We start from the raw sequence: 14,216 nt of genomic DNA, 5'->3' as shown, positions 1-14,216 counted from the left end.
ATTAGTACTTTTGAACAAGGAATTTGGAAAAGATGTCAAAATATTTGAAAATATATAGCAATACGACTTCTAGAAATGTAACCTAAGGGAAAAAAATCATTGATATGTGTGAAGATTCAGATATTTATATGATTATTGTAGCATTGTTTATAAAAGTAGAAAATTGGAAATATTAATATCTAGTTGAACACAGGGGTCAACCCAACAAATAAAATAGGTATAAAATGAAAAGCTAGCAGCCACTTTAAAATGATGCTGCAAAAGAATATTTAATAACATGGAAAAATGCTTTCTGTTTAAGTGACAATAATATACATCTGGTCCAAAATTGTTATGGTATATATATGTATTGTGATGGCAAATATAGTCATATGATCATGCATAATTTATAAAAGCATATATATACCAAAATGTTATAATCATTATATATACCAAATCTCTGAGAAAGAGAATTACAGGTAATTTTTAAACTTTCCTTACATGTTTTTCTACATTTTTTACTATGTATTACTTTTATACTCACAAAATCGCAATTTTTTAAATGTATACCCTTCATTACGTTAATTCTATGTCTCAGAATTTATCTTAATAACCCGAAACACAGAAAAAGCCTTATGAACAAAAATGTTCATTTTGTGTTATTTGTAAAAGGAAAATAAGGGGAACAACCTAATGTCCAGCACAGAAATGATTATGTAAAATACGTAACACATCACATCCACACACTGACTATTACATATCCTATTTTAATAGGAAGAAAACCATTTTATCACCATGTGAAAGAGGGAGTTGACTTGTCTGTGCAGCTTCAAAGAATCAGAACCAAAGGCTAGAACTGAGAAGTCGGCAGATTTTGATTCAATATAGACGAATGTTCCAATGATGGAGGAAGCCACCTTGAGAGATAATGAGCTCCCTGTCACTGGAACTATCCAAGTGAGGCTGGCTGCCCCCGTCAGGAAGGCTGAGGAAGATTCACCTGGGCTGAGAGGGAGGCTGGACTGGATGGTCTCTAAGAGGCAGCTGGCGGCTGCAGGTGCTGGCAGGAGCCCACCTGAACGACAGATTGCTCAGGACAGGCTTCCACTGGGCCCACCCTCAACTTCCGTTCCTTCTGCTCCCCACTTATTCTAAATATTTTCCAAAATAAACTTCGTTGTTTCTTCTCCCAGTGGGTTTTAGCCCACCGTAAGGCCTGGTTGGAAAATAATAATAAAAATAAAATGTGTGTTTTCACTGGATGGTGACTGGCCTGGCAACGTCATCGCTAAGCACTGGCCTCCAAACCTCCTCGGCCTCCCCTCGGAGCCCAGCCCAGGGTAGCGGGCGCCGGCAGATGCCTCGCAAGGCCAGCCAGCTAAGCTCTCCCAAGGCCCAGCTCTGACCTTGCCCCTGACCTTCCTCTGGGGGGCCCACGTGCCAACATCAGTGCCAACGACTCCTCAAATCTCGCAACAGGCTGGTGAGGAACAAGACAGCGAGGACACTGGCTCCGAGAGCCTCAGCCTGCTCAGCGCGGCTGACACCACGCTCCTGCCTCTGGCCTAGGCGGTGCCCTGCACTGGGAGCGCTCTGCGGTGCCCGAGGCCTGGGCCAGGCGGGGGCTGGGGTGGCAGCCGCAGGCCAGGGCAGCCTGGCTGCCTCGCTCCTCGCCGACTCCCTCCGTAATTACTTCATTTATGCGGAGCAGGAAGAATGCAACTCCGTAATCCAGGCAGACACGTTAAAAGTAATTATCTGTGTAACGCGTCCTGCACCATCGCCTTCCTGGGAAGAAGGAAAAGAAGCTGAACCCCGCAAAAAAAAGCCCCCATTGTCTCCAGCGTGTGCGGCCGCCCGCCAGGATTAATTACACACCGCGCTAACACGTTGATCACCTCGCCGCTGACTGGAAAACCAGGGACTTTTAATAATTCATATCTGCAGCTCGGCACTCTGCGCCCTTGTGCAGAAACACAGACACCGCTTGTTTCTGCAGGGGAAGCCCAGTGGCTGTGCCAGGCGGGGCGCCCTCCGCCCCTCCTGCCACCCCCACCTGGCGACAGGCTCGGGGACAGCCCGAGGCCGTGGTCGGGGCCCATCGCTGTGGAGCCTCCTTCCCACCTCCTCTCCACCAGCGGGACCTGCTCTTCTCCTGCCCAAGCGCAAATGCAGCTGCTCGGAGGCGGAAGCTGGCAACTCACAGCTGCAGCCCACGGAAACCTCCCCAGTTCCGCGCGCCCCCGGAGCGGCCTGGAGCCGGGACTAGGGGACCTGTAGGGCAGGCGCCTGCGGTGTCCTCGAGCCCATTTGGACAGCAGGCTCGGGCGATATCGCCAACCAGGGCTCCGCCCCACAGGCAGGAGACCCTCAGTGGAGCATGCCACCCAAGCAGCCAGTTGGAGGGTGAGGGGTCTGCAGGGAAGACCGCAACCTCCTCTGACACTGGCTCAGAGCGCCATCCTCCTCCCACCACCTCCCCCCGCTGCAGCTGCCCTCCCCAGCCCTGTGCCCTGGGCTGGCTCGCCCTCCATCTTCGCTCTCCCAGGCTCCCAGCCCCTTCCCTGCCTGGCTGGCCTGCTGTCTCCCGGAGCATTGCCCAGGAGCCGCTTCTTCCATCTCCCCACCCCTGTCCTGTCTCCCCTTCCTTGCCCCTCCAATCCCTGGCCAGTTCCCCAGCCTTCCCCCTTCCCAAGACTCCTCACGCAGCAAGCCCAAGGCTCTTAGCTGGCTGCAGCCCAGTCCTACCATCATAACACCCCCTCACGCCCCCATGACCCCCCACCCACGTACCGGGCTCCAGCCCCTTAAGGACCTCCCCATTAAATCTGAGACCCCAGAGCTCACATGCCCCCTAGGAGCCTGTCACCCTGGTCCCAACCTCTGACCCCTCCCCACGCTGGGGAAGGTGAGTCAATGGGACTGACCTGAGCCTGACCCCTGGACCCCTCCATCTCTCCTTCCTGCTGGCAGGATTAGAGGCAGGGTGGGGCTGGCCTCTTTGCTCTAACCAGGCTGGGGGACCCAGCTGGACCCCAGGAAGCTGGCAGCCCCAAAGCTGCCCTCAGCCAGGAGATGTAATTCAAATGTGATCCATTCAGACAGCATCAGCCCTTACTGGGGCTTCTGAAGGTGGGGGTGGGGGCACAGAGAGGGCTATAATTAGCATTCTCAGCATCCATGATCCCCCAGTAAGGCTGCCAGCAGGAGGGACGGGAAGGCAGTGGCACCACAGTGCAAGCGGCCCAAGCTCACACGGCAGACAGGCGGCTGCCAGCCCTGACCAGAGCCCAACCTTCCTCCTCCCCCCTCATCTGCTGGATGCATCAAAACAGACTCACCGGCTCCTTAGGTGTGATCCCTGCACGGAGAAGCTCTGACTCTGTGAGCCCCAAGGCCCCAGCCCCCCAGCTCAGGCCAGCTGGGGTCCTCCTCCCCCACCCCGCAGGGCCCCCTTCTGTAGAGCGGGGCTCTGGATCCGATCTGGTCTAATCAGTCATCTCTCCGGCTGGCAGGTCCCTGGCGCAGGGAGAGGATGCTGTTGTGGTTACTGCAGAATCCAGCATCTTTCCCAGGCAGAAGCAGCTGGGCATGCTCCATCAGCTCCCTTGGGGATTTCAGGGCCACGTGACTCTCCCTCCCCAAGCTGTCACTTAGGATCAGGAGTAAATAGTCCCCGAAAAGGTTTAACTCCATCCACACCAGCGACAAGCTGCTAACCATCCATGCAGCCTGCCTGCCCAGGAGAGGAGGGTGGTTCAGCACAGGCTCTCAGGCCTTCCACCACCAGGACAAGGCTGCCCCCCAAAGGGGACCTGGGCTACCATCTGAGTAAGCTGCATTTTTAGAGTTCTCCCACAAGAGACTGCAGGGAGCTAGAAACTGCCCCAGGGCTTGGAATCAAGCATGGGACCTCACCCAGCCTGCCTCGTGCTCACCTTTCAGCTCTGTGGCTGTCCACTCCAGAGATGGGCATGTCTTGGAGTGTCCGGGGGGCTTGGCTGGGGCCCTGAGGCCTCCACATCCCTTACCTCCACCCCTACACACCGAATTTGGAAGACTAACATTTGGAGAGGGCTGGAGCCCATCACGAGATGCCAGGATCTCCTCATCCCCAACCCGAATTGGTCTCCAATCACCTTGAGTGAGGATGCTAGACAAGCCAGGGGGTACCTGTGTCCTGCAATACTGAGGGTCAGAAGCAGAAGGCAGGGCTTCAGACAACAGGGCGGTCCCCCTGTTTCTGCTTAAAGATTTATCTCTCTCTGCCTCAGTTTCCCTCTCTTCACATCTCTGTGGATGCTAGAAAAATAGTAGATTCTCTGTGACAATAGGCAAGTGTAATAAAAACACTGATTTCATCACCAGGATCAGAAAGATGGAAAGAAATCGAGAGATTCCCACCTAAACTTCCAGGCAGGCTCACCGGTCTCGGGTCCCACTCGCCCCTTAGATCCAGAAGCTGGAGACTGAACCAGATGAGCTCCTGGGGTCACATTTGAATGTAGAAATATATCAAGAAGCAGGGGCTAGAGAAAGGGTATCTGCAAGGCCCCACCTACATGATAATTACATGTTTTTTATTATTAGAATAACTCGATTTTAAAAGCTAAGCCTCTATTCACTCCAATACAAGTGGGTCTCTCTTAATGTGATCTGAGTAGAAGCTTCATTTTCACCAGCTGAAGCCCCTCCCGTTAACAAGAATCTGCTGCGGAAGCAGCAAGAGCACAGGCTGCCCTCGCAGGGCCCAGGAGGAGTCTGGTGGGTTGGGGTGGGGGAGGTGCTGGGGCGATCTGATCCACGCCCCACTCACACACGCCGCAGCGTGGAGCGAAGTCAGGAGCCTAGAGAGCTAATGAAGGGACCACCCTTCCCAGCCCAGAGCAGGCCAGGCCGGAGCTGGGCATCTCGGGTTTGGGCAGCATGCACAGCCTAGCAGCCCTCTGGGGGAGGAGATCCCTCCGTCACCTCCTCCTCTGCCCCGCCGCCAGCTGCAGCCAAGGCACCAGGACAGCCCCTAGGGAAGCCACTCAGCTGAAGGGGCAGAGAAGCTGTGGATCAGGGCCCAGGGCCAGGCAGGACTGAGGAAGCCCGGCTCACCTGCCCTGGCTCCCCAGGACTTGGCAGGGCTTTTGGTGTAGGCAAGGCAGAGTCTGCTTCCAGGCAGCAAATATGAGGGGCTCTTGGGGGGTCTCCGACCTTGAGGAGCCAAAGGCGCAAAGAAAGGTTGCAGCAAAGGAGTCCAGCATCAGGGAGAGAGTGTGGGGAAGGGGACAAGGACCCCAGTCCCCAGCCCCCACAGTCCTCAGGCAGCTGGAAAAGGCAGGAGACCAACAGACGGGCCTGCTGGGCGGGTTTCCTCCCTGGCAGACAGAGGACTGCAGACGAGTCCCACGGATCCTCTGAGAAGCCTGAGCCAGACGTGTCAACACTTCTGGGGGATCTAGGTGGTTTGGGGGCACAGGAGGCCAAAAGGAGGATTGGTGTGGGGTACAGTGCCTTCGTTTGGGGGAGCAAGGTGGAGGAGGTGTTGCAGCATGGAGATCTTGGAGTTCCAACAAGCATGCGCGAAGCAGAACAGAGAAAATAAACTCCCTTTGCCAAATCTGAATTCTGGTTCTGTCAGCCCAGCAGAGGAACAGCAAGGCCATCTAAACGACTCTGGTGGGGGAGGTTTGAGGAGGCGGCGGAGGGAGGAAGGAGTTCACAGAGCACCTCTGTGACCCTGTCTCTCTCTGCCTCAGCATCTGTGGCCCCATCACTCGGAGGATAAAGTCCAAACTTCTCAGGCACATATTCAGCCTCTGACCACTCGGGGCTTCCCTTCAAGTGTCACCACCGCTCCCTGCCACACAATCTCAGCAGCCACCAAATTGATTGGCTCATTGCCCCCACTGCCCATCCCCCCACCCAGCGTGTGCACAGGGGCCTCCCTCCCTCCCAGAATCCGGAATGCACCAACGGGGGGCAGAAAAGGGAACACCGTAGGATGAACCATCTTTGACGACCTGCCTGACCTGGAACCCCAGCTCCCTCCCTCCCTAACTCAGTGACGCCCAGTGAGCTCCTTGACTACTGAGCCTCAGTTTTCCTCACCTGCCAATGGGTTTCTCTGAAGCCCAGAGCATTCGCCACCTTTTCTTAGCCGTCTCCTTCCTTACTGTTCTGGAATGTCATTTGCTTTCTGACAGCAGAGCCCATCAGGTCACTCTACCAGAATTGCTGCCCTGTGACATCTGTCCTCTGTCCTGCCTGCCTTCAGGAGACAACAGAACAGCTCCTGGCGGCTCCACCACACTTCCCAGCTGCCTCCTCCTCTGGGGTCTCACAGGCTGGGTCTGTACTGGTGGCTCTCTGAGATCCCTGTGCCTTGGAGAAGTTACCTGGGTCTCCCTGCCCAGCCCTGGAGCACCTGGGGGAGGAGCCCTGGGTGTCTGCGTCTCTGCCTCCCAGGAGCCTCTAGCCTAGGGCACACCAGGGGCGTGGGTGGACTGCGGCCTGCACATTCTGGCACCTTCCTGGAGGAAGCGTTCGGACCAGAACCAGGAAGAAGTGGCAGCTGGGAGGGGCTCCCCGGGTGAGGGAGCAGCGGGGCCCAGCTTGGGAACCGGGTTATCAGGGGTGCGGCTCTGCAGAAAGCTTCCTGCCATGTCCCCCTCCGTGCCAACTTTGGAGAGAGAGAGGCACTCTGGGAGACAGAACTGGCAAGTTCCACAGCTGGCTGCCTCAACAGGAAGCCGGGGAAGGAGCCGAGGGCCAGGGAAGGGGTGTTAAACGGCGCTAGATCTTTAAACATCAGAAAGAAGTCTCCCAGACTGCAGCGGCTGAGATGGGGCAGGGGTGTGGAGATGGAGGGCGCCACAGCTGTAGGGGACACAGTGAGCAAAGCCCCGACGCCCTGCGGGGCCATCGCGTGTGCTCTGCTGCCCTCTGCTGGGGCGATGCGGGAAGCGCACACAGGCTTGCAATCGGTTTCACCCACGCTTTAACCCTTTGCTTTTTTTCTCTCCTCCCCACACCACCCTTTCTGGTAAATGACACCGTCAAAACCGCAGGCACACTTGGGCAATACATCAGTTGTGGATACCATGATAATCACCTCCCAGACACCACAATGGAACTGGCGTATTGACACACAATTATCACACTTGTCTGATCCCGAGCAAATGTCAATATTTGCTCATTGAAATTTGACTCATCCACACAAGAAGAAAAAAAAAAATAGCCCCCCAAGTTGTCTGTATATCTGACTTTTAGTACGAGCTCTTGGGATCCAAGTCTGGAATCCCTGGAGTTTCTAACTCACCCACCAACCCCATGTCATAAACCTTTGTGGGAATTGATCGTGTGGGGAATTGCGAAAGTAAGGAGAGTGGGCCAGAGTCATTCATTCATTCATTCACTTACTCATTCAGGGGAATTCATCGAGCACCTCCCTTGTCCCCAGCGAGGATGCCAGGGGGAAGCTGTGCCACTATGCTGAGGGCACACCCTGTGGGATCACAGACACAGGCTGCCTCCCCGCCTTGCTTTCTATAAGTTTCATGACGCTGAGCAAGTTATTTGCCTGGTCTCAGGTTTTCGTTATTTGCTAAAACAGTTAGGGATGACAGTACCTGTTCACAGAGGTGCTGTGAGGAGTAAATGAGATAATCTAGGGAAGCACTTAGCTCTTAGAGCAGCCATTGCTGCCACTGACCTACAGGATGGCGCCAAGTCTGGGGCATGGGTGGATGCACAGTGCACGACTTGTAGACGTTTCATTACGACACATAATAAAATGATATCGTTTGTGTTTCCAGACTCTGCCCCGGAGTTTTCAATCCAGACTGGTGGTTCTCAAAGTGTGGTCCCCAGACCAACAGCAACGGCATAACCTGGGAATCTGTTAGAAATGCAAATTCTAGAACCCTCTGAATCAGACACCCTAGGGGGAGGGTCCAGCAATCTGTGCTTTAACAAACTCTCCAGTGATTCTGATGCATGCTCAAGTTGGCAAATTACTGGGATCTAGGGGAAAATGACACAGGGATAAACAAATAATTACAATCCACGTGGGCTTCCCTGAGGAAGTGGTGTCATGGGAGAGTCTCGAAGGAAGAACAAGTGTTCACAGGTGGATATGCTGGAGGAGAAATTAGCACTTACAAAGGCATGGGAGGGGGCGTGTGCTGAGGGAAGCAAACTGATGTGTGTGGCCGGAGGAGAGGGTTGCAGAGCAGGTTGGGGAGTGTGGGGGGTGAGACAGGGAAGGGAGGCAGTGGCCAGATTACAAAGCCCCCTAAGTGCCTGGGTAAGGAATTAGATTTTATCCTGTAAGTGATGGGAAACATGGAAGGTCTCTAATGGAGAGTGATAAGACCAAATTTGTATTCTAGAAAGAAAAAAAAATACTCTGGCAGCTTTACGGCCTAGAGGCGGAAAAATCAGCTGGGAAGCTTTTAGAATGATCCAGGTGAGAGTCCCTGTGGGCACGCACTCGGGCAGCGGTGTGGGGATGATGAGGTATTTAGGAAGAGCATGGACAGGATCTGCAGGGGAGGTCTGAGGGAGGGAAGGATCGAGACTACCTCTGAGGGTTCCACTATGGTGGCATTTCTAACAAAGACGGAACAGGTGTAGGGAAGGCGAGGAGTCAAAGTCTGGACACACTGAATTGGGGGAGCTTAAAAGAGAGCTCTGGGCTGGGAGCTGAAGCAGAAGTTAATTATGCTTCTGTTGTTTTCCTCCCAATGTGTTTCATTCATTGATTCCTTCATTTCAGCAAATACTAGATTCCTACCATGTACCGGAAAGGTTCTAGGACAGAGCGGAAAACAAAATAGCCAGAATCTGCTCTCAGGGCCTACGTGGCAGTGGGGGACCACCTGCAGCACATAAGTAAACAAATGTATACACAAAACAGCTCAGGTAGTGGTTCGTGCTATGAAGAAAGTAAGAGGGACTGAGCGCCAGGCACAGTGGCTCACATCGGTAATCCCCGCACTTTGGGAGGCCGAGGCAGGAAGGATTGCTTAAGGCCAGGAATTCAAAACCAGCCTGAGCAACATAGCAAGACCCCGTCTCTCCAAAAAACTAAATTAGCCAGGCGTGGTGGTGCACACCTATAGTATCACTACTCAGGAGGCTGAGGCAGGAGGATCGCTCAAGCCCAGGGGTTTGAGGTTGCTGTGAGCTATGATGATGCCATGGCACTCTAGCCTGGGCAACAGAATGAGACTCTGTCCCCCCACCCCAAAAAAAGAATGGGGAGGGGTAGGGAAACTTCAGATGGAGTAGTCAGGCAAGGCCTTCTTGAAGAGGTAGCACTTGAACTAAATGATAAGTAGGAGCCAGAGGTGGGGGATTAGGCGGGAAGTGCCCCCAGGCAGAGGGAACAGCAAGTGCAAAGGCCCTGAGGTGCTAATACATTTGACAAGATGAGGGAAAGGGAAGATGGGAGTCAGTGCAGCTGGCCAGCTGTGGAACATGAAGTCAGAGAGGCAGACAAGAAAGTTTCGCGACTAATGAGCAGAGGCAATGCATGTGAAAGTGCTTAGTAAACCATCTTAAGAACATGCACATAAAGGGATATTACGATGGTGTCTGTAAGAAGAAACAATTCTTAACTGATACGAGAAGGATTTACATTCAACTTTAGGAAAAGATAACACAGGCTACAAGAGCCATGTGATATCAGAATAATTTCTAAAACAGATCATTTGTAAAAAGAAAAATGTCTTTGCTTTAAGAATATGGTTAACAGCCAAGCCGACGTAAGTGCTGGCAGATCTTGAGGTAGAGGATGGAAAGATGGAAAGAGGGATGAGGATTTCAAAGCAGAGAGGGAGGGAAAGGGGATGAGACTCAGGTCCTTGTCCCCAGGCCAGGCCAGGGCGCTCTCTGGCAGTGTCAGCGCCCCAGGCAGCTGGGCAGCAGCTGGGCACCGTCCCTGCAGGAGCTGAGGCCAGACCAGACGGGGAGGCCCACAGGCCTGAGCACGCCAGCGTGGGGGAGCCTCACCCGTGGGAACAGAGCCAGGACCCAGCCTGGCTGGGGGATGGAGAAACCTAGGCCAAGGCAGAGGGCAGCGCGTCCAGCTGGGTAGCTATGGACCACCCCAGCCCAAACAGCAGTGTCTTCTGCTTCCAAGGTTAAATCTGGGCAATTTCCCGAGGCATGCCTTTAGCCTCAGGGGAAAGTAAGGGCTCCCCTGGCCCAAGGAGGGCCCTAACTAATCCCTTAGAGGAAAACACAGCATCCCCATAGACATATCCGTCACCCCCAGAATCACAAACGCCCCTGTCCATGAGAGCCAGAGTGCAGCTGCCTGATTTCCTCACTGCACACCCTACTCACACCTTCCCTCCCCTCTGGCTCCACATCCTGCCTCTCACAGAACCCCGCGGCTCTGTCTCCTTCCTCCGAACCTTTGTCCCGGGTGTCTAGACGGCTTTGTTGAGCCATCTCCTTCCCTGTACAGCCCAGCCCAACACTCTACCCACCCCACCCAGGAAAACCTTCCACGCACAAGCACACAGACACACAGACACACGCTCCTGTCTATCTGCCGCTCTCCGAGGCCTTTGCACCTCCTGGCCATTCACAGACCCGGCAACACCCCCCGTGAAAACCAGACACTTTAACCATCTCCCCTCCCGAGGAGGCACGAGTGACAAGGACGAAAGCAGGACCGGCCGCAACGTCAGACAGGAAGCTCCATCTTACTCACTTGATGAAGTACACAGCTCCTTCCCGAGTGGAATCCATCTCCCAGCCCTTGGGCAAACCTGCAAGAGGCAAGATCATAAAATGAGATACGCTGGAATTGGCCTGTCTCCCAACGCGGCCCCACAAGCCCAATCAGCACTCAGGAGAACCAGGCAAGTTCACAGGTAAGCCAGCAGTGTGCGAACCACTTTCTGTCCGTTATGTCTAGCACCCAAATTCCCAGCAAATAACTGAGAGACATGGGAGTGGACAGGGTGGCCCCTGTCAGTGAGCAGTGAAGTGACCAATCGAGTCACTGCCTGGAAGGATGCACTCATTCATTCGACAAACCTTTACTGAACACTACTGTGCGCCAGGCCCTGTGCCACCCCCTGTGCCGCCCCCGGATACGGCAGTGAACACACAGAAGGTTGCCCTGGAAGGTCCTCAGGGTCATCCAGACGCGGCAGGTCACTTGCCCCGGATTCACAGACAACCAGCACCCAAGCTCTGGCTAGGACGTGTCTCCAAATCCCAGGCTCGGCTGCTTCTGGACAAGACACCAAGGACCTGAGAAATCAGTCCCAGAGGATTATGTCCTCTGCCTTTTTCTAGCAGCTTCCCTCCACACTGCCCTCTCTGCCTGGGCAAATGGAGAGACTTTTTAAAAATTATGTTTAATAGCATCTCTGAAAAAAAATTATCCATGGAAATGCTCAGAGGAGAGTCACAGAATCTCAGAGCGAGCAAAGGCTGAATAGCCGAGGACGCTGACCGTGGCCGGGAGGGGCCGGGGCAGTCCCCACGGGTGAGGGCAGCACCTGTCTCCAAAGAGCACTCTGCCGGGCGCTGTCTCCTCCTGCTCACTCTCCCCAAACAGCCACCCCGCCAACTCAAAAGACAGAATTCCTTCGGCCCCTGGCAGAGGAGGGGCCTTTTGAGAGACCCGAGAGAACCCGCTGCCGGGGGGAGGAGTCAGGGAGCTGGCAGAGATCATCCCTTCGGTGGCACAAGACGCCCCCACCTCAGCTGACGTGTTGGAAAACAGGTGGAGATTTTCTTGATAGACAGTCACTGCCACCTTTCTGGTCCGACCAAACACCCGCCTTGTGAGCGAAGTTTTACAAAACGTAGCTATTAACTGTCGGGCTGAACGTCTCCTGCCATGTTATCAGCTGCCTTAGGGCACAGGCTGCCGAGGGCAGAGCCTGGGTTCTGCAGGGTGGCGGGTCCGGTTTTTATTCACGCGTTTTATTCCTCTGTATTTATCCAGGGTCAGTATTTCCAAAGTTGCCGCCGACGGCGATGCTGCTGCTTCAGCAAAACAGGGCAGCTAGCGCGCCCGCTTCCTCCCAGGAAGGCCCGGAGAAAGATAACGCCAGCTACCACTTAGTGAGGGCTTCCTCACTCTAAGCCACACGCTGTGCCTCTGCTAGCGCATTTAATCTGCACGGCGACATTACACAATAGGTGTCAGCCCGAACATTTTTACAGATGAGGAAACTGAGGCCCAGACAGGTTAATCAACTTGCTTAAGGACACACAGGAAGTGTCTGGGCCGGGATGTGCGTGCTGGTCTGCTGCCTCCAAAGCCCACACTCTTTCCTCTGTGCAGCTCCATAAATGCTACTTGTTCCCCTCGGTCCCTGTGGGAGGACGCTGCCATTCGGAAGGGTGTGGGTTGGCAGCCTCCGCAAGGAGAGGGATCCCCATTGGGTCAGAATCATAAATAATCCTCCCACTGTGATGTGCCCGGGAAAGAGGCCAGTGTGGATTATGTCCTCTGCCTTTTTCTAGCAACTTCCCTCCACACTGCCCTCTCTGCCTGGGCAACACCAAGAGCGCTTATATTCCCGTCCAGGCGGAGTGCCCGCGGAGGCAGCTGCCCTCCCGGCAAGCTTTGGGGGCATCTTAACCCCTTGCCAGCCTTGGACAACCAGTTGGCTGTAGCCAAAGATGAAAGAATAGGCTCAGAGGCCTTTATTCATCTCCCAGTCCTACCTAGGGTGATAATGAGGTGGAAGGACTCAAGCTATAACCGTTGAAACCCTGAAGGCGACACCACCACTAACCTGGTAGAAAATAGCCCTGGCGTTGGAGTCGGGAGGCCTCGCTTGTATCGTAGAAATACAACAGTGACAATAACAGCAGCAGTCACCCCCATTTTCAGGGCCAGCTCTCTTGTGTAATCCTTGCTACTACCCTCTGAGGTTCACAATCCTAGCCCCATCGTACAGATGAAGAAGCTAAATCCCAGAAGAAGCGAACCACTTGCTCAAGGCCACACGGATGGAAAGCAGAGGCAAGACCGCGCTCAGGGCCCTCTGCCTCCAGAACGCATGCATTTAACCACGACACCACCGTCATTAGCCAAGTGGCCCGGAGCCAGGTACTTCCTCGCTGCTCTTCAATTTTCCTACCATGAAATGAAGGAGTTGGACTCCAGGATCCCTGGAGCCTCTTCCAGCTTTAAAAACACAATGATTCCAGCCAGGAATCTGAAAGGAAATCGGCTCCAGGCAAGTGAAAGCCTTAATGCAATGTGCCCGGCAGTGCTGCCTGTGTCCCACGGGTGACCACGGCTCCTGCAACCAGTGCCTGGGCCTGGGCAAGAGCTGGAAGGCACGTGGGGCGGGAGAGCGTCCCACACTGCGGCTCACACCCCCTTGTGCTGGCCCGAGGCGGATGCGCAGAGGATGAACTGTTGTTGCTCACTTGAAGTGCCCCAGGCTTCTCATTCTTGGTGTCTCTACTTCTTCACCTTAGACTGAAATCCTTTCCTTTGCTTTTTTGTTGTTGTTGTTTGTTTTGTTTTTTTTTGAGACAGAGTCTTGGCTCTCTCACCCCGGGTAGAGTACAGTGACGTCACCATAGCTCACAGCGACCTCAAATTCCTGGGTCAAGCATCCTCCTGCCTCACCCTCCCCGGTCGCTGGGACTACAGGCGCACACCACCACGCCTGGCTAATTTCTTTCTATTTTTAGCAGAGACGGGGTCTCACTCTTGCTCAGGCTGGTCTCAAACTCCTGACCTCAAGCAATCCTCCTGCCTCAGCCTCCCAGAGTGCTAGGATTACAGGTGTGAGCCACCGCACCAGGCCTCCTTTGGTTGACCTAGATGTGTCCCTCCTTTTCCACTGGCCCCAAAGGTCCCAGGGGTCTAGCAGTGGTGTCTTCTCCATAGTAAGCAACTAATGTCAGCCTTGTCCCCTTTCTTTCACATTTCTCCCCAGTGTGAAGGAGTTCCTACATTTACATTTAAATTAATTAAAATTAAAAATTCACATCCTTGGTCGTGCCAATAACATTTCAGTTGCTCAGGGTCACGTGTGGCTTGTGGCAACTGCATCGGGCTTCACAGATAGAGGACCTTCCTGTCTTCCGAGCACGACACACGGTTCTAGGGTGCAGCGCCGGGGTCTGGCTGGTTCTCGCCCGGTTCAGGAGCCCTCAAGACAGAGGGGATCTTCTGACTGGGCAGAGGGATGAGAGAGGAGTCAAATCTTTGTTCTCGAAGGTCCGTCCCAGATACTAATCGTAGAGGT

At 54.0% G+C, this 14,216-nt stretch overlaps 1 protein-coding gene across 1 annotated transcript in view; it reads right to left on the bottom strand.

Moving 5' to 3' along the window:
- Positions 1-10,741, bottom strand: part of PLEKHA6 (pleckstrin homology domain containing, family A member 6) — a 128,671-nt gene extending 117,930 nt beyond the window's left edge. The window contains exon 1 of the mRNA XM_012657877.1: positions 10,694-10,741. Coding sequence (XP_012513331.1) covers positions 10,694-10,731 — 38 coding nt within the window. The 5' untranslated portion in view covers positions 10,732-10,741. The remainder of the gene's footprint in view (positions 1-10,693) is intronic.
- Between the last annotated feature and the right edge of the window lie 3,475 nt (positions 10,742-14,216).

The sequence above is a fragment of the Propithecus coquereli genome, unplaced genomic scaffold (genome assembly GCF_000956105.1).
Source record: "Propithecus coquereli isolate 6110/MARCELLA unplaced genomic scaffold, Pcoq_1.0 Scaffold563, whole genome shotgun sequence".
Classification (NCBI taxonomy): domain Eukaryota; kingdom Metazoa; phylum Chordata; class Mammalia; order Primates; family Indriidae; genus Propithecus; species Propithecus coquereli.
This window is presented reverse-complemented; position numbering and strand designations above follow the sequence as displayed.